This window comes from Prionailurus bengalensis, chromosome A3, assembly GCF_016509475.1.
Source record: "Prionailurus bengalensis isolate Pbe53 chromosome A3, Fcat_Pben_1.1_paternal_pri, whole genome shotgun sequence".
Taxonomy (NCBI): domain Eukaryota; kingdom Metazoa; phylum Chordata; class Mammalia; order Carnivora; family Felidae; genus Prionailurus; species Prionailurus bengalensis.
In genome coordinates, this window is record NC_057354.1 from 124,599,558 (window position 1) to 124,620,055 (window position 20,498).

A 20,498-nucleotide genomic window follows, 5' to 3' on the forward strand; every position below is an offset into this window, starting at 1 on the left:
CAGAGAGAGAGAGGAGAGGGAGACACAGAATCCAAAGCAGGCTCCAGGCTCCAAGCTGTCAGAACACAGCCTGACGTGGGGCTCGAACCCACGAACCGTAAGATCATGACATGAGCCGAAGTCAGACGCTTAACCAACTGAGCCACCCAGGTGCCCCTTGACTTTAAACCCTTTTAGTTGTATCTTTAATAAAAAAATTTTAAAAAAAAGGTCAGGATAGTTTCACGTTAGTAACTGCATGCAGTTTCCCTGGTATACATGATTTATCTGTGAAAGTCTGTGCTTCTAATCCTTAAATCATAAAAACACACTGATCAGGTGCACTACACGCCATCTACTGAGGTGTCTGACATTAGGCCATCGTACTGCTGTGTGTTGCTATTGAGAAAGGCAGGTGAGAAGAGCAGGTTCTTTTGTGGGACATGCTCTTTCGTCCGGAGGCCATGCACACTGCCTGACTCACACGCCTCTCTTGGCCTAGTGATAACTCACATCAGGTAGTGCTTGCTGAAAGGAAAAGGGGGAACAGGAATTAAATACAGTGGATTTGACATGTGTGTTTGTTCTGCATATTCCAAGTGTTTGACTCTTTTTTTTTTTTTTAATATAGCTAATGCTGTCTACCTTGGAGGCCAAGAAATGATGAAAGTGGTGGAGAGAGACAATGAAACCATAAGGGCACATTTATCTAAGGTAATCACTTTAATGCTGCAAAGCAGTAAGTAGATGGGCAGCAAAGTTTACTGAGCATGAAGGGCTAGAACTGGTTAGTCTGTAAGATCTCAAGGGTTTGTAGATTTCATACAGAGTTCTACTTCTAGTTAAAATATGGCCGTTCTAAAAGTTGCATAGGAAGGAAGTAAAGCTGACTACATACTTAAATATATACTTAAATATAGTTTACCACCTGTTTTTGTTAGGGTTTTTTTTTTTTTTTTTTCAGAATCAATGCTTCTCTCTAGGGCCTTATTCTGAGAAGACTCTCAATAATATTTATAGAATAAATGAGTTATATTAACATGTGAGTAAAACACTGGACAAGAACTGACATCACTATGACCTGTTGACTCAGCTTGTCTTTCTTTACTCCCCAGTGCATTAGAGTAGGAGTGTCCAGCTTTTACACCAAGACCAGATTTCTACACAAGCAGATGCAGAAAGGCCAAGATTGAAATATTTAGTACTTGGGAGTTACTGCTGCAAATTAGCTAGAGTCTTACACGAACACATTTGGAAGCACCAGACCCTGAAACTGTGAGGGTGCCATGGTTTAGAATATGTCTCAGTACCCTAGAATTTAGGTGGCCCTGGTACTCCCATGGCATCACTTGTCTGTCTGTTCATCCTGAATAGGATAGAGCTGCACTGTCTAAATAGGGTAGCTGCCAGCCACATGTGGTTTCTTGTGGCTGGTCTGAAAGGAGATGTGCAATGAGGGTAACATACACATTGGATTTCAGAAACTTAGTACCCAAAAGGGGTACATGTTGAAATGACAATATTTTAGACCACTGAATTAATAAATAAAATAGATAATTAAAAGTAATTTCATCCATTCCTTTATGCTTTTTAGTATAGTTACTAGAAAATTTTAAATTACATTGTGCCTTTATGTTTCTGTTGGGCTGTACTAACCCAGAGCTTTATAGTCAGTGCTGAACTGTGGCATCTGCTGGGTATAATGCAGCGCCCTTACTGAGTGGCCACAAACAGGGCCCGGGAGCCTACAGTCTACAAGTAAAATTTTAGATACCCCACCCCAGGTTTAGAATGTCTTTATAAGCTTTGAGACTTTGACTTAAACTTGCCACAGTGTTAATTCGTATTTCTAGAACCTCCCAATACACTTATCTTAAAGCATGAAATGTACATATGTTCTTTCAAAAAGTATTCTCAGAGTATTGATCTCTAGTAGCTTCACTCAGAGAGAAGACTTTTGAAAATCTGTGTTTGTCTTAACGGCCACAGTGGTCATCTTTTTCTAAAATAGCATTTGGCTAGAGACTGAAATTTTGAAGCCAGAAGGAAACCCTCACTAGCTGAATGGAGGAGGTTGGGGCCTCAGAAGGACACTCTCTCCAGGCCTTTCAGCTGTTTCCAGTCATTGAAGGATGTAAAAATTCAAGAAAAACAGTATTTTATTTTTCAGCTAGATTATAAGTGAATTTGTTTCAAAAAAGCATTTAAGTTCTCAAGGCTAGAAGTTCATAAAAACAACTCAATTCCCGGTTAATAATAAGACTGGCAGAAGCTCACTTCCAAAATTCACACTTGCTGAATGACTAGACCCGTCATGTGTCGAAGCCCATCTTACCACCTGTGTAAGCCAGCTGCTGTAAAATACTCATCATTTCGGGATTCTGTTTGTATGTTGTTCTCAGAAAGAGGTCAAAAGAAGGTGCTAACTTATTCCTGTCCTAAGTTAAATCCATATGCAAGTATAATCATTCCCAGATCGAAGTCTGCTTACGGTAACTGTGGGAGCACTGTAAGTTTCCTGAAACTTTCGGGAGAGAAATACGGGAGTATAATGGTAGATGGCAGGCATTTCAAGGTTAATATTAACACAGTCACAAGAATAAACTTTTCCAACTACAGAAAACTCTTTTGTTTCATTTTTAAGATAGCATTAAATGTACTTGTGGAATTTTGGAAAGTAAAGCATTGTTTAGTTTAATGATGCAAAACTACCTTGCAGTTCATTGATTATCATTTGTACCGGCTAAGTTTGATCTCTCCACTGGAATAATATAGTTGCAATTCCTAAGTGAAACGAGGTACAGAGAGACAGGAAGTTTATTGCAACTTTTTTTCTGTAATGAAAAAGAGGAAACATGCTGTAATTTAATATTGGTAAAAGTTGAATCAACGTATGTTTCAGTCTTGCTTGAGAAAATAAGGAAACTTGAAAGGGTACATACTTTTAGGAAGATGGTGGGCAATGCCTCTTTCCTTCCAAACAACCCTGATAAGTAGTTCAGCTTGAAAACCGATTTCCAAGACTAGACATATCCCTTTTTAGATACTCTAGTCAAGGATACCCAGTCCCATTTCAGCCCAAACATATATGTTCAAAAACTTCATACCTATCCAGGGCTTCCCTTCCAGAGAAGGGCTTCCCTTCCAGCCCTTCCAGGGCTACCTTCCAGTGTGAAGACTTTTTGAGCCATATATTTTGTTACAAAGATCTTATAGTGTGTCTCAAATATTCCACTAATATAAGAGAGTTCTAAAAAACGCATCTTTGTGCCATCCAGTCAGGAAGCCACAAGAAAGTTAGTCTAAAAATAGTCTCTCTGCTACATCATGTGGATGGCTTTTGGATTGTTTCTCATCTTCTAGAAAACTATCATCACCAGGCTTTGGTCCTAAATTCAAATTTTCTACCACTGGATTTCCATTGTCCACATGAAGAGAACTTTTTATCTTCTTGAGGAAACTGGACCTTTTTAACTATGAAAAATCCACCAGGCTGATTGCCTGCCTGCCTGCCTGGCTTCCTTCCCTCCCAACCTCCCTCCCAGGTCTAGAGACTTTATATACAGTATCAGACAGTTATGTTTATTAGCAGTGCTTTGATACTACATAAAATTATGTCCCTTTCCTGAAGCAAATATACCAGACTCATAGTTTTTTCCAAAAGACTATACTGTGTCCTTTGGCATCATAGGTTGTGTTCTTTCTTCACCTGACTGAATCCTATCTGCCCTTTAAAGTTCATTTATTTAGGGGCACCTGGGTGGCTCAGTCAGTAGAGCATCTGATTCTTGATTTTGGCTCAGGTCAGGATCTCATGATCTGTGAGGATTCATGAGTTCGAGTCTCACGTCCAGCTTCACACTGACAACACAGAGCCTGCTTGGGATTCTGTTTCTCCCCCTCTTCTGCTCAAGCTGCTGTTCTCTCTCAAAATAAATAAACTTTGAAATGTATATATTAAAAAACAAAGTTTATTTATTTGAGAGAGAGAGGCAAGAAAGAGGGAGAGAGAGAATCCCAAGGAGGTTCCATGCTGTCAGTGTAGAGCCTGACATGAGACTCAGTCCCATGAAACGGGAGATCATGACCTGCGCCAAAATCAAGAGTCAGACACTTAACTGACTGAGCCACCCAGGCACCTCTGGATCTTATCCATCCTTTAAAACCTGGCTCCATTGTTATCTCCAGGAGGCTTTCCCAGCCCCTGGTTTTGGTTAGGTGTCCCTCTCCCAGTTCACCTGGCTCCCTGTGTAAAGTTACAATATTACATTTATCACAGAGTATTCAAATGGTCGGTTTGCCCTTTCCTCCACCTGCAGGTCAGGAACTATGTTTTTCTCATCTTGATATCTCTAAGACTCAGCACAATGTACGATACCTGCTGAGTAATCAACAAATGCGTACTGGATGGATGGATGGGGAAGCCACTAGGGTAGAGAGTCTAAGCCTTCCCTGTGCCATGCGTCTCTTTGGCTCTCTCATGTGTGGACCCCTACGCAAAATAATTTGTCTAAGTGCATAAAATAAATACATGAAATTACTACAAAAAAGCAATTATATTGAAGTATATTTATCAAAATAACTTAAAAACAAATTTGTGATATATAGTATATACACCTTTATTAACACATTAAATAGTGACATATAATACCAGTCAGAATTAATACTGAAAATGTTTATTTTGAGAGAGAGCATGTGCGTGAGTGAGGGAGGGGCAGAGAGAAAGGAAGAGAGAGAATCCTAAGTAGTCTCTGCCCTGACATCGACAGCAAGGAGCCCGATGCACAGCCCAATCTCACAGACTGTGAGGTCATGACTTGAGCCGAAATCAAGAGTCAGATGCTTAACTGACTGAGCCACCCAGGGTAAATTTATAGCAATGAGCATAAATAATTTTTTAGTTATCCTCAACAAGTTTACTGCGATTTGAGAATTTCCGTAATTTTATAGGTGACAAAATATAGGTGTTACTCATACTATTATCATTTATTGCCTGCATACATAATTGAAGGAAATACTAAATTATAGTTAGAGGTTAGCAAAAATAAAGATGTCATCTTTTTCCCAAGCAAGTGTACGTTACCCCTCCCCCACTGCCACTTCTATACAAACCCACACGGACCCATAGACCCCAGTGAAGAAGCCCTTCCTTGGAGACACTAGAATATAGGTTAGGCAGCACGGTGTTGTGGCTTGTGCACTGGCCTGAGAACAAGAAGCCATGAGATGTTACACTAAAAAGACTAGATTATTTTGAGATGCTAGGGAGCCATTGTAGGGTTTAAGTAAGGAGTGATATTCACAATGTTTGGCAACCATATGACACAGCCATTGACCCATCAGAGCATGTGCCATCTGTGAACAGCCAGCCAGTTGAGAGCTACCAGTTCACATCAGTCAGCCCTAGGAATGTGGCTAGATTAACAAATGAGAGGGATTATTTTGGGGGAACATATGGAAAATATGGGATAAGAATGAAATTTGAGGTAGGGAGATCATTCAGAAGGCTTTTACAAGGACTCAGGCAGTGTGATGGGGGTGGAGAGGAGGTAAGATAGGAAAGATTTAGGAAGTAGAAGAACTTAGTACTTGGGAGCAGACTCTGTAACTACTGACCTGTGTTGCTATGGGCCAGCATAAAGGTGCCCTTCATGTGTGCATGTTAGTTCACTGATTAAAGTTTTGAGTCTATAACAAAAAACAACAGCACTTAGTACTAAGTGAAAGAATAAGAGAATGGAGATGGAAGAATCTCAGATTATTTCTCTATATTTTGATTGATAACAAGATAGGGAAGGAGCATCAGCTAGTTGGGGGAGGTGGTTGAGAGAGTAGTTGATTTGGGTACTTTGTTTGAGACACCTGTGGACACCCAAGTGGGCACATGTCTGGCAGGTAGCTGGCCGTACGGTGTGAAGCTTAGAACGGTAGTCCGGGCTGAATTTTGATTTGGAAACGGTAAGAATAGATTTGAAGCCATGAGCTTGGGTAATAGTAAGAAAAGGAAGTAGTATGTGGAGAGAAGACATCTAAAGATTGACCCTTGGGGAACACAGCTTAAAAGGTTGGGAGGAAGTAGAGGGGCTAATGGATGAGACGGGAGGGGGAGGGACAAAAATGAGAACTAGAATAGAAATAAACCCAAGGAAGAGAATCAACTGTACGTCTTCGCCACTCCTGTCCCAATTCTTTGGAGAACCCCTGAGGTATGTTCTGCGTTAGGAGGCACCTGGTGTGTCTGAGGCAAATAGGTCAGCATTCGTGTGTTCTGCCCTTGTTCTAAACTGTACGAGAATGTATGTCTCATTCACAGAAAAGTGAATTCGTGTTTGGTTTAGAAACTTGAAGTTTTCATTTAAAACTCACTTAGGAGGGAAATTCTAAACTGCCGTGACCATCTCTGGCCTCGGCGAATGGAAACAGCTGGTGTCTGCTGCTGCCAGACGGAATCTGGGCATCACTGCCGGTCAGCAAGGGTCTAAAATTGTTCCCGGCGAGAACACACGAGGTGCAGCTTTCTGACAAAGGCAGACAGCAGTAGAAGGGCCGCCCTGCGCCCAGAGAGCCAGGCCAGGGTGACAGTGTTGTTTGGGAAAAGGGGCAAAGTGCCCTCAGGAACAGGAACCCCTCTGCTACGGCTTTTTCCCCATCCTGCTTAGCCCACCCGAGCCCAGAGGTGCACGTTGCCTTTGGGAACAAACGTTGTGCAGTTGTTTGCAGATTCGGGCATGCAAATCCTTCAGACATGCACACGTCCTGCTTAGCGGAGCATGGGAAGTGCTGCCTGGACCTACTAACCAGGTCTGCCTTCCGCCACGCCTCGGTCTGAAACTGATTGTGTTAGTTCTGCCTGTCTCATTTGAAGCCTGTTCAGAATGTCATAATCATCCTGGAAATACATAGGCTTGTTTTTATGTCAATCGTTTTGACCTTGAAAGCTTCGTGTTACGTACGTGTGTGAGCACACCCTGAGTTCTCAAGTGAAGAGTGATTGAAAGGGGTGGGTATGCACAGGGGAGCAGAGTCTTCTCCTGGCCTGGGGTTCAAACTCCAGCTCCACCACTTGGTCACTTATGTGACCTTGGTTAAGCTACTTGACCTCACTCTGTCTCCTTTCTCATCAATAAAATGGTTTAGTAATAGCATCTAGTACTATACATTTGTTCCAAAAATATAATGCTATAATTCATATAAAGACCTTTAAAGAGTATCTGGCATGCCCTAAGCATTCAGCTAGAAGTTTATTAATATTATTATAAATTTAGTCATACCCTAGATGTGCCTCTGAGTGCTTTAAAAAGACTATTTGCTTAACTTCTCCTCCCCCACACACTTCTTCCTAGATGTTTTCATTTCATCCTATAGTTAAAGATTTCGGTAATATTAAATATATAGCCAAGAGACCCTGGAATGCCCCAGTCCCATTCTAGATCCCAGCCACTGCTCTGCTTGAGATGCCTGAGGGAGATGTTGAACAGGAATGAACAGTGGTGAAGGAAGGCATAGGAGCACTTAATCTTTACCAGGACTTGGGCCAGTACCCTCATGCAGAAGATTCAGATGAGCTAAAGGTCCTAAACAGGACCCTTCAGCACATCTGCCAGTTTCCTGAGGCATATGACCAGGGGGAAACACAAACACAAGGGGATAGATTTGTTCCCGATGCCTCATACTCTGTAGCCTCACCAAAGGGAAATTGATGCCTCAGGTCAGCTTCGTACTCTAGTCCCAGGTAAGAAAGAGACAAAGCTAATCACTGGCTGGTCCAGCGCCTTCTGTTTGGGAGTAGGTGGGTTCTGACCCTTTATGCCTGCGTTTAACACGGAAAGGAAAAAGCTCCACTTTGCAAGTCTGTTGGTGCGCAGTCATTTCAGCCACTGGAGAGGGGTCCGGTCAATAACCTGCCAGCCCTCACCTCCTCCTTGGGTGGCTTGATTTCCACCTGCTCCCCAAGGTGCCTGCAGAAGGGAGAGGGCTCAGTGGTCTTGCCCCCATCCTCAGCCACTTTTCTTAATCTTTGGGGATTTTAATTCTCATGTTTTCAAGAATGGTAATTGAGCCAATTCTGGATAAAAGGAAGAAAGGAAACAAGGTAAATGGGAAAATGAATTTCCTAAACTGCCTCCCTTTCTTTAACAACTCTTCAAGTTCCTAAAAATGGTTGCTTGGAAAGACTTGCAGTGAAATTTTAAAAGTTTGAGGCTGCTCTGTTCCCAGGAGGAATATGATTTTTAAATAACTGAAATGAAGAGGCTTATGTTACAAAACAGGTCTCCTTCACAGGTGCCTGGTCTGACTTTGGGGAGGGGATGAGCAGCAAGCAACCTGTTTTGGATTCTCCCCAGGGGTGGGATACAGTGCAGGAGGGTTAGTACCCTGAGCCTAGGAAAGCTGGAGGGGGGTGAAAACAGGGCAATAAAGGCAGGACAGTGAGATCTCGCTGGGAAGTACCTAAATGTGTGTGGGTACTAATTTGACCTGTCTGTAAGCAGCTCGCTTACAGTGAGCTTACAGCATCTGATCTTTTGCTTTTTTGATCAAAAACAAAATAAAAACAAAAAACAAACCTACACCTGTTGGGTGGCAGTTATTTCTGAAAAGGAAATAAGAAGTGGAGAAAGCAGGAATGGCGTAAGTTTTTTGACTTCTCAGAGCACGGTAGAGAATACGCGTCTCCTCCCTGAACATCTACACCATTGCTCCTTGGTTGCTTTCTCAGGGCGGCTGTTTCCCCTGCCATGCGGCTCGAAGGCTCGGGGTACTCTTTCTAAAGAAATCTGCACGTAAACATACTAGGAAGCCTGTTCATTCAGCACCCAGGGAAGCAGCGGGCCTTATCTCCACTGCCCAGGGGCTCCCTCGGTGAGCCCTACCAGGAGGGTAGTCTCCGAATGCTGGTGCCATCCTTCATTTTGGAAGATACTCAACCAGGAATACCCAGATGGTGCTGCAGTGTAGGCTCCAGGTCTCATTTATAAGTAAAGTGGCTGAGTGTCCACTCAGTGAGCTGAGCATGAGTGGTGGCTTGCAGACAGGGGTTGTGCTTCACTGTTTGTTTGGTTGATGACTGATCTTGGATCTTCTAACTAATGTCTTTCCCCATGATCTTTTCACGGGAATACAGTGTGTGTGTGTGTGTGTAGAGTGCATGTTTGCTATACATGATAATGTATATAATAACACACTTTGCTTTAGGCTTAAAGAAAGTGTATATTACTTCCATATTTCTTTTAAAAATTTTTTTAATGTTTATTTATTTTTGAGAGACGGAGCATGAGTGGAGGAGGGGCAGAGAGAGAGAGAGAGGGAGACACAGAATCCGAAGCAGGCTCCAGGCTCCGAGCTGTCAGCACAGAACCCGACGCGGGGCTCAAACTCACGAACCGCGAGATCATGACTTGAGCCGAAGTCGGCGCTTACCCGACTGAGCCACTCAGGCACCCCTCCATATGTTTTTAATATGAAATTTATTTGTCAGATTGGTTTCCATACAACACCCAGTGCTCATCCCAACAGGTGCCCTCCTCAATGCCCATCACCCACTTTCCCCTCCCCTCCACCCCCCATCAACCCTCAGTTTGTCCTCAGTATTTAAGAGTCTCTTATAGTTTGCCTCCTTCCCTCTCTCTAACTTTTTTTTCCCCCTTCCCCTCGCCCCTCGTCTTCTGTTGAGTTTCTCAGGATCCACATATGAGTGAAAACGTATGGTATCTGTCTTTCTCTGCCTGACTTATTTCACTTAGCATAACACTCTCCAGTTCCATCCACGTTGCTACAAATGGCCAGATTTCATTCCTTCTCATTGCCAAGTAGTATTCCGTTGTATCTATAAACCACATCTTCTTTATCCATTCATCAGTTGATGGATATTTATGCTCTTTCCATAATTTGGCTATTGTTGAAAGTGCTGCCTTAAACATTGGGGTACAAGTGCCCCTATGCATCAGCACTCCTATATCCCTTGGGTAAATTCCTAGCAGTGCTATTGCTGGGTCATAGGGTAGATCTATTTTTAATTTTTTTAAGAACCTCCACACTGTTTTCCAGAGTGACTGCACCAGTTTGCATTCCCACCAACAGTGTAAGAGGGTTCCTGTTTCTCCACATCCTCTCCAGCATCTGTAGTCTCCTGATTTGTTCATTTTAGCCACTCTGACCAGCATGAGGTGGTATCCCAGTGTGGTTTTGATTTGTATTTCCTTGATGAGGAGTGATGTTGAGCATCTTTTCATGTGCCTGTTGGCCATCTGGATGTCTTCTTTAGAAAAGTGTCTATTCATGTCTTCTGCCCATTTCTTCACTGGATTACTTATTTTTTGGGTGTGGAGTTGGTGAGTTCTTTATAGATTTTGGATACTAGCCCTTTATCCGATATGTCATTTGCAAATATCTTCTCCCATTCCATTGGTTGCCTTTTAGTTTTGTTGATTGTTTCCTTTGCAGTGCAGAAGCTTTTTATCTTGATGAGATCCCAATAGTTCATTTTTGCTTTTAATTCCCTTGCCTTTGGGGATGTGTCAAGTAAGAAATTGCTGTGGCTGAGGTCAGAGAGGTTTTTTCCTGCTTTCTCCTCTAGGGTTTTGATGGTTTCCTGTCTCACATTCAGGTCCTTCATCCATTTTGAGTTTCTCTTTATGATTGGTGTAAGAAAGTGGTCCAGTTTCATTCTTCTGCATGTTACTGTCCAGTTCTCCCAGCACCATTTGTTAAAGAGATGTCAAGCTTTCACTTTTTGCAGATGGCATGATACTATACATGGAAAACCCGATAGACTCCACCAAAAGTCTGCCAGAACTGATACATGAATTCAGCAAAGTCTCAGGATACAAAATTAATGTACAGAAATCAGTTATATTCTTATACACTAATAATGAAGCAACAGAAAGACAAATAAAGAAACTGATCCCATTCACAATTGCACCAAGAATCATAAAATACCTAGGAATAATCCTAACCAAAGATGTAAAAGATCTGTATGCTGAAAATTATAGAAAGCTTATGAAGGAAATTGAAGAAGATACAAAGAAATGAAAAAAACATTCCGTGCTCGTGGATTGGAAGAATAAATACTGTAATGTCAATACTACCCAAACCAATCTACACATTCAATGCAACCCCAATCAAAATTGCACCAGCATTCTTCTTGAAGCTAGAACAAGCAATCCTAAAATTTGTATGGAACCACAAAGTACCCCAAATAGCCAAAGTAATATTGAAGAAGAAAACCAAAGCAGGAGGCATCACAATCCCAGACTTTAGCCTCTACTACAAAGCTGTAATCATCAAGACAGCATGGTATTGGCACAAAAACAGGCACATAGACCAATGGAATAGAATAGAGACTTCAGAATTGGACCCACAAATGTATGGCCAACAAATCTTTGACAAAGCAGGAAAGATTATCCAATGGAAAAAAAGACAGTCTCTTTACTTCCACATTTTCTGAGCCTGACTTACATCAAAAGCAGCTTATCAGAAGAAAATATATTTTCTCAAAAATTATGTTAAGGTCCTGTGGCTTCTTTTTCCTCTGATCTGAGCACAACTCTCACTGTAGGGAAGAATCGAGACAGATTTTGCCCCCACAGGAGATCCCTTTGTCCTCATTGTTATCACCAGTGTCCTTTAAGACACCAGTATCACCATGTGTCCTTTAAGAGTGCTTACTATATGCCAAGTGCTTGATGTGCTTTGTTTTCTAATCCTTACCACCCCACAAGGCAGCTGTTCTATCCCCACCTTGCTGATGAGGAAACAGGCACAGACAGGCTAAGAAACTAGTCTAAGGGAACAACTAGTGATAGAAGAACGCTAGTGATAGAAGAACCAAAATTCCAGTCTAGGCAGGTATGGCCCAGGGCCCAAGTTCTGCACGCTGCACCATGCTCTCTCCCTGTGACTGCATAATGAACTTGAGCAGTTTCACAGATTATTTTACCATAATAGAACACAAAGGCTTTATGAGAAGCCCTTTCACTCTGAGCATGATGGCCCTGAAGCGCTATTTGCTCCTCTGCTCTAGTCTACACCGTATCATGAAACAGATCGCTCGAAGACCACTTGAAGAGAGGAAGTTCACTTTGTTAAACTGCCAAGAACTAGCTTATACCAAACTTGGCTTTATGATGAATTATATTCTAAGGAGCTTCTAAAATTCAGCTTATGCATGGGGCGCCTGGGTGGCTCAGTCGGTTGAGCGTCCGACTTCGGCTCAGGTCATGATCTCACAGTTCGTGAGTTTGAGCCCCACGTTGGGCTCTATGCTGACAGCTCAGAGCCTGGAGTCTGCCTTGGATTCTGTGTCCCCCTCTCTGCCCCTTCTCCTTCCCTCTCTCTCTCAAAAATAAACATTAAAAAACTTAAAAATAAATAAATAATATAAAATAAAATTCAGCTTATGCGTAAGGTTAATAAAATGAATGAATGAATGAAGGAATGAGGAAGGAAGGAAGAAAGGAAAGAAAGAGAAAGAAAAGAAGTAACATTCTAAGACTATGAAACACTTTTATTAGGCCTGTGATTCCCATAATGCCTGTAGTCCTCTGGATTGTTGAATAGAGAAAAGTAATACAAATAGAGATTTTTTTTCCAGCTTTATTGAGATATAATCAAGGTAAAACATTGTATTAATTTAAGGTATACAACATAATGAATGTGATATATGTATATATTGCAAAATGATTACCACAGCAAGTTTAGTTAACATAATCACCTCACATAGTTACAAATTTAAATTTCTTGCTATGAAAGCTTAAAAGATCTGCTGTCTTAGCAACTTTTAAATACACAGTACGGTGCTGCTAACTCTAGTCAGCAGGCCCTGCATTAAACCCCCCAGGGCTTACTCATAACTGAAAGTTTGTACTTTTTGACCCCCTTCACCCAATCCTTCCACCCATCCCCACTGTCCGCCCGTCTCTGGCAACTACCACTCTCCTCTCTGTTTCTATGAGTTCCTTTTTTTGTTAGATTCCACATATAAGTGAAATCATACAGTATTTGTCTTTCTCTGACTTACTTCACTTAGCATAACGCCTTCAAGGTCCAGCCATATTGTCACAAACAGTAGGAATTCCTTCCTTTTTATGGCTGAATAGTATTCCTCTGTGTGTGTGTGTGTGTGTGTGTGTGTGTGTGTGTGTGTACACATCACCAGATAGGGATTCTTGTGGGTTTTTTCATGTTTAATATTTTGAGATATATCATTGAAAGTGATTTTAGTTTGTTATCAGCTAAATCAAATATATAAACTTAGGTCATAAGATGGTTTCTGGTATTTCTTTTGTTCTTAAAATAAATCCTCTGTTAGTGATGAATAAAAGCCAACAACTCAAAATGTGTTCTAAAAAAAGATTTGTTGAGGCACCTGGGTGACCTAGTCGGCTGAGCATCAGACTCTCGATTTCAGCTCAAGTCATGATCCCAGGGTCGTGGGATATAGCCTGCATCGGACTCTGCACTGAGAGCGGTTAAGATTCTCTCTCTCTCCCCCTCTGCCCGTCCCCTGCTCACCCTCTCACTCGCTCTCTAAAATAAAAAAAGTAAATAAGTATTTTTAAAAGGTTTGTGGACTCCGTCAGGGCAGAATCCAGGTTTTCCTACTTTGGACTCCAGAAGTACTTTATACCCTTCTCTGCCTGTTGTGTTTAAGGGCCAGTGTGTACATGCCTGTGTTCTTCCCTAGTCTGGCAGCTTCTCCAGAAGTGAGATTTACTCCCTTGTGAATTTCAACCACTTAGCCAACGCCAGATGGCAAGGAGGGTTAGAGTCATTTTTGGTGAGACTGCTTTGAATCTGTTAGTTTCAGCAGCAAAAAGTGAGAGAAAAAAACACCCACATGAGAAAAGACAAATGTGGCTTCTCAATGGTAGCAAACTGCAACAATTTGCAGGGACATAGCTCCTTAGGGGCACGCTGAAATGTTTAAGGAAAATATGTCTGTGAGCACAGGCACCCTAGCAACTATAATTCCACCTTACTGCAGAACACACGAGGAAAAGCAAAAAGCACAGTCCTGAGAAGTTAAATTTACAAAAACTGGGAAAATTAAATTTTGTGTTTAATAGAGAAACGGATTACTTAACATGACAGCAGTTTGGAAACACGGAATAATTTCCATTCAGTAATGTGTACTTTTTATCAATTCTCATGCATAGCAAAGCTAGTGCCAAGGAGAAATAAAACTACAGGAAACAATTATTTATCTTCTTACAAACCTCTGAATTTAAACGTCCTGCTGATAACCTGAGGTTCTTAGTTAACAGTTCCGGTCATGTCCCAGCAGTTACTACACCCGTGACACACAGAGCCCCAGAACTACATAGACTTCGAGAAGGCTGTAAGTGAAGGTTGTTGGGTTTGCTCCTGCCCTTGATTGTCACTCTCAGTTTTCATGGCCAGTTGAAGACTGCCCAGTCTTCAGGTTTTGTCTCTTCACAACATGGGTCAGTTCACTGTTAATTGCAAATCATAGTAAAGGGTACAGATTAGGAATGTTGTCTCTGGATTTATACCCCAGCCTTACAACTCACTAATTCTTTGAATTTAAACAACTTAATCTCACTATGCCTCAGTTTCGTTTTCTGTAAAATGAGGATAAAATACCTTCCTCAAGAGTATTGTTGTAAGGACTCTGTGAATATAGAGCTTAACATGTTATTCTCAGTTTTTAGCAGTTCATTATTATATGTTGTGATGGTTCTTTGTTTTGACACATCGATATTATAATAGTATATACACTCTTAACCACCATGCTTTGGTGTCCAGTTCTTTCTTTCTTTCTGCTTCACCTGTCTCCCCCCACCCCCCACTAGTAGCTCCACACACCCCATACTTTTTCTGTTTCCTGTTTAGGGTTACAGATGCAGAGCCTTCTGTCCAGATCTATTGCCTGTGACTTCTAATCTATAGGGATGGAAAGTATCTTGAGCCAGTGTATATAAAGGCATTAGAATAACCACATGTTTTACTTGTAAGCCAAGATTTTCATAGAAGGCTGCCCTTCAGTGAATATAGTCTGAAGAAAACTTTCAAAACACCCAAGCAAAAAGACCTTACCCCACCATTACTTAGAGATTTAACGAAATGCAGCCACTCTAAATGGTTACTGGTCATAGAGGCTTAAGAAGTAAAATTAGATGAACCTATGGGAAATCTGGAATCCTCGCTGTTAATGCCATCTTGCACACTTTGTGTTAAGTGTCCTTGGACATGTCTTGGGTAGCTTAACTACTTGGACACGACTTGTCTCTGGATACCCTGAAGTAGGTGTAAGGCCTCTGTAATCCACATGTGTTATTCCTGCTCAACTGTCCACACCTTCATTCGTGAGGGAAGGGATGGTGTTTCCCAGCCCATCAAGCTGGACTTTTCAATGAAGACATTTTAAGTTGTAATTCCCTCACTGAAAAGTAAATGCTAAACTCTCCAAAGGAATAGTCTCTGAAATATGAGACAGAAAGCAGCAGCAGGTGCACAGAGTGATGGAGCGCTCCTTGTCAGAGACCCCTGGAGAGCTCTTTCTGCCTTGCTGTCCCTCTAGTTGATCCTTCTACAATAGAGCTTTTCACAAGACTTTGCCAGCTTATGCAGGTGTGAGGGCTCCCAAAGCACCTTTGTCGGCATTCAGGAATCTTAAGGCAAGAGAGTGCACTGGGGCAGAGGAACACACATGACGGTCATGGGCCCAAGTCAGCACTTCCAGATTTCTCAGCACTGTTTCATACTATGAGGAAGTACCGAACCACTGGGCATGAGGACTGTAACGTACTCGATTTCCTGGATATAATTTAAAAGATTCTTGTGGGTAAGGGTAGGGTATGGTTTAGAGAGAACCTAAAGTTATTAGCCCTATTGGTAGGTAATTAATGCCTGCGGGCAGGGTGTTGCTGGCCAGAATCATCACCCTCTGCTGGTGGAGTTGCAGCATGGCAGAGCTGTAGAGAGACTGATACCCAGGGGAAGGAGCCAGGCTGCCACCAGGTTCTCTGTCCTCCAGCAACAGAAAGAACTTCATACGCTGCTAAGAGCCATGGCAAAATGAATTTTGGTTTTAGGGGCTTTGGAGTACCCACAAATGGTTGTAGTGAGCAAAACACAGGAGAATGGGAAGAAGAAGTGAGCAGCCTGTGAGCCACAGATCCTTTGCAGCTTTCAAAACTAAAACCTCAGGTGACAACCAGAAAGCTGTCTATGAAGTAATTCAGAATAAGTCTGCAACTCAAGGTTTAGTTGTTAGTAACTGACTCTCTGGAGTAGTCTACATATTTTCCTCTTTAAAGTATTGTTTTAACTGTTCCCTTAAATATTGGTTAAGTCATAAGGTTATTGTAATAAAGACCAGTGTCTTTATCAAAAGAGTCTCCCTTGTCCATATTCAGATAATGGATTTAATGACTATTAGATCAAAAGCACCTAGTGGGCAATAACACATGTGTCCCGCGTCATCTTCCCGACACACTTTGACTGCTCCCATCTCTCTTTGCCATTGTAGCCAGACCTGGTCGTGTCACTTCATTGTGTGAAGTCTTTTGTTAGCTCTTATCAGGTTTCCCCCACTATCCAAAAGTAGAGCATTCCTGTAAAACCTTTTGTAAGTTGAAGTGACGTAAACCAAAGAAGTATTTACCTTAATTTATATGGAAAATTTTTTGAGTGTTCCCAGACCCAAAAAATAACCTCTCTTAGGCTTTTCAGATACTTTAGGACACATCATGCTAGTGGGTGCCCAAAATAAATCCAGGTAAAGCCCAGATGCTTGCAGCCACAGTTCAAAGCTATGGTGGCTTGATGTGAAATGTAGTTCCAGGGGAAGGAGCGTGGTGGAGCCACTCCCTCTTCCAGGTGTGCGCTGCCTCTGTACCTGCCCACTGCCAAACAAACACTGAACACTATTTTTGCTTTTAGCTTTTGTTCATAAAAACGAAAATCCGCTTCGGGTGTCTTTTGTTTAGCGAAAACAGATGCTAACATAGGTGTTTCATAAAAGCAAAGTGGCATAACATGAACTTCGGAAAAGCAGGGGATACCTGTATGTGCATATATACGTATGTACCCATACACATATACACATTCGTGTATATACGTACATACACCTATTTGTGTGTGTGTGTGTGTGTGTGTGTGTGTGTGTGTGTGTGTGTGTGTCATGGGCAGGTATATAGATCAGTATCCAGTAAGGGTCTTAGTAATGTCTTAAAGGAGGCTCTGTCTCCATGCAGCTGCTTGCTGTCACCTGGAGCATGATTATATCACCTGCCCACTGAATCTGCATACTCTCCTGCTGCATGGAGCCTATTCAGAAATGTTACAGACACTCTCAGGATTCTGATCACTTTTCGTCTGCTACATTGAGAAGCCTGAGTCTCTCTAGTTCCTCTTTGGATGCATTCAACAAACATATCCATATGTCTACCATGTGGCTGCGTGAAAACTGTGAAGTGTGTATGAATGGTCACTAGTCCTTCAGCGATCATGTCTCAGTCACTCCTCCCTGTCCTCCACAGCCTTCTCTCCAGTGTCCATCCCAGCCTCAATGTACACAACTTTGCTGGCATGTCCTTTTAGTGAATCGTGGGGAATCTATCACACAAGACTCTCCCTATGTGGGGATGGGTTTCTTTCCATCAGATGCCTCTTAATTCACTCTCATAAACCATCAAGGTCACTTCCTTAAGAGAGCCATGGTCTGGAGGGAGGCTTGCGGCTATCTTATAGGGCCAGGTACAGGGGCTGTTACCAGAGCATTGCAGGTTGCTGGTGTCATGTTTGTGTTGGCAGAGGAAGTGTTTTCTAATAAAATGTTTTTGTCTTGTCTTTTAGCTTACATTTTACTATGGTACTATGGATGCTTGGTGTCCAAAAAAATACTATGAAGACATCAAGAAAGATTTTCCAGAAGGAGATATTCGACTCTGCGAGAAAAAATTACCTCATGGTTTTATCATCCATTTTTACGGAGAAATGGCTGGCATGATAGCTGACTGGCTAAAGGATGATCTGTCCAAAATAGAAGCCCTGACACATGGAAGCGTCACTGACAGCTAGTACATAGCAGTGGTAGGTGTGCTGTCTCTTAGTAGTTAGTAGTGTACTTAGTAGGTAAGTGTCCAGTGTAATGTCTGATACTAGAAGACGTGGCTTGCTGTCAGCTCCGAGCTAGCTCCCCACACTACAGACTGAAGTAAGCCCAGTTGGTGAAATATGCCATAGGCTTAACAGAAACATTCGCCCAAGACTCAGTGATCAGTGATCTAAACAAGACCTTTTCTGTTTGCACGGGATACCCATTTGGCACTATGCAGTTTATTCTAGTGGACAGGATCCTTGCAGACAAAAGGAGGTCTAAATTCAGTTGGTTTTAATTGAGTTACCTTGTAGAACAGGCTCTCCTAGAGGAAATTACAAAAATGTAAAAGAGATCAGTGAATGCTAAGTGTATAGTCAGAAATGTAAGTGTATGTGATCATGAGGACGCACATTCCAATAGCAGGAAGTGATGACTAGTGGGTCTTGGCAGTGGACCTGGGTCTCCCTTAAGGACAGGAGCTAGAGATCAGCCCGGACTAACTTTGTACAGGTCCTGGCTGAGCTCATCAGAATCAGACTGGATGCCAGGCCAGCCTGCAGGACCTCCCCCCACCCCCTGCTCCGACCTGTTACTACATTGCGTTGGGTCACAGGCCCCCAGCGGGGCCAACATCAGGGGAGGTACTGCTTGTCTCCATCTCTAAAAAGCTTCTCTGAGGAGTGAGACTTCCTGATCTTCCTGCATTACACAGAGAATAAAGTTCACCAGACATTCCACTGGTGAAGGAACCAGGAAGAGCTGTTGAAGGATCCTGACTGTGCCTCCTGCTGCAAGACAGCCAGCAAGCTCTGTGCTGAGCCTGCCAGGTTGTGAGCTCGCTGCAGGCTCCTCTTCTGCAGGGCCCGGATGGGGAGGTCCTGGGTTGTCCAAAGCCGGTCTGTACCTGCCTCGTGGACTTGCCCCTTCTGTGTTTTTTCTAATAAAAGTACACTGAGGGCCAGCTATGAGCTAAGTACTGTGCTAGGCATTGAGGATAGAGTGCTTAGCTATGCCATGATTCTTTTCTTCTGCAAATCGTCCAGTAAGTAATTTTTGAGAGGGCATCTTTCAATTGCTGAATAGAGAAGGACCATAAATGAGTTCTACATTTCTGCCTTGGTTTTGTGAGTTGGAAAGAAGTTATTTTACTAATGAACCAAAACAATCCATTAAATTATGTGAATTCACCTTCTCTGGATGCCTTGAGGACCAGTAGAGAAGAAGCTTGTTCTCCAGCCTAGAGCAGGCTCACAATATTTCTGCCTTCCCTAAAATGACTCAATCCTGGGATCCTAGGAGCCAATAAATCCCACTGACAGCAGTAATAGTTGACAGTTGATCAAAAACATTCAGTTTTTTTCCTAGAGGAGACCCCTCATGGCGTTATCATTCCGAAAGAACAATAGAATGTTGTCCTTCCTTTCAAAGTCTAAAGCCCCCTGATGAAAGCTTCAGCTCTGATATGCTGCCAACCCAGTGGTGAGGGTTGAACGAGTTACTGTGCCTTGGCATGGCATCTGCATCAGAGCAAATGACTTCTCAGAGGGGAAGAGCCAAGTGCTCCTGGCCCCGGAGATAAACCAGGAGACACACAGGCCACTGGCATAGGGCTATATACGAAATCCTGATTGGCCGCTGTGTGGGTGGGCCTTCTGGAAATCTGGTGTCAGAAGCTCAGATTCACGGCTCTGAACTGCCTTGCACATAGGAGATGCTCATAGTACTAACTTGAAGCCCTTGACCAAGTCCTGGTGAATCACACCTACTCAGAGAATAATAGCATCGCCAGCTCCTTTCAGCATTAGTTTGTATTACTCTGTCCGTATATATGACATTGTGTCTTATGGTGGTTTTTCAGAGCTTAAATAAATGATGAAAAGTAGAAGATACGGGCTCGTTTTCTGTTTATCATCTAATCGCCAAATGAATTTTCAAAATAAATGTTTAACCAACACTTAGAACTGCCTGGCCTGACCTCTGTATGGGGGGTGGGGGTGCATGGTACCATCTGAACAGGCCTCCTGAGTTAGACTTGGACCCAAGTCTCTCTGTTGGATTTTCTCATTCCTCCTTTTAGAGAAGAATCTGATTTCAGGAGATTGAAGTTCATTTCCTTAGGAATTAAAGCACTGAATATTTCTATGCATATATATGACATGATAAGGTATACAGGAACTCTGGAGGCCTTGTCACCTATGTGATTTTTAGACAACTTTCTCTAATTTCTCCATGCATCAGTGTCCTTACTTAAAAGATAGGATTAATGGGGCGCCTGGGTGGCCGGTTGAGCATCCAACTTGGGCTCAGGTCATGATCTCATGGTTCATGAGGTTGAGCCCCACGTCGGGCTCTGTGCTGACAGCTCTGAGCCTGGAGCCTACTTCAGAGTCTGTTATCTCCTCCTCTCTCTGCCCTTCCCCCACTAACATTGTGTGTGTGTATGTGTGTGTGT

At 42.5% G+C, this 20,498-nt stretch overlaps 1 protein-coding gene across 2 annotated transcripts in view; it reads left to right on the forward strand.

Moving 5' to 3' along the window:
• The window catches only part of LDAH (lipid droplet associated hydrolase), a 107,673-nt gene extending 87,669 nt beyond the window's left edge, over positions 1 to 20,004 (forward strand). For both annotated transcript variants that reach the window (XM_043604454.1, XM_043604455.1), the window contains exons 6-7: positions 611 to 693; positions 17,800 to 20,004. In XM_043604454.1, the coding sequence (XP_043460389.1) occupies positions 611 to 693; positions 17,800 to 18,024 (308 nt within the window). In that variant the 3' untranslated portion in view covers positions 18,025 to 20,004. The remainder of the gene's footprint in view (positions 1 to 610; positions 694 to 17,799) is intronic.
• The last annotated feature ends 494 nt before the right edge of the window (positions 20,005 to 20,498 follow it).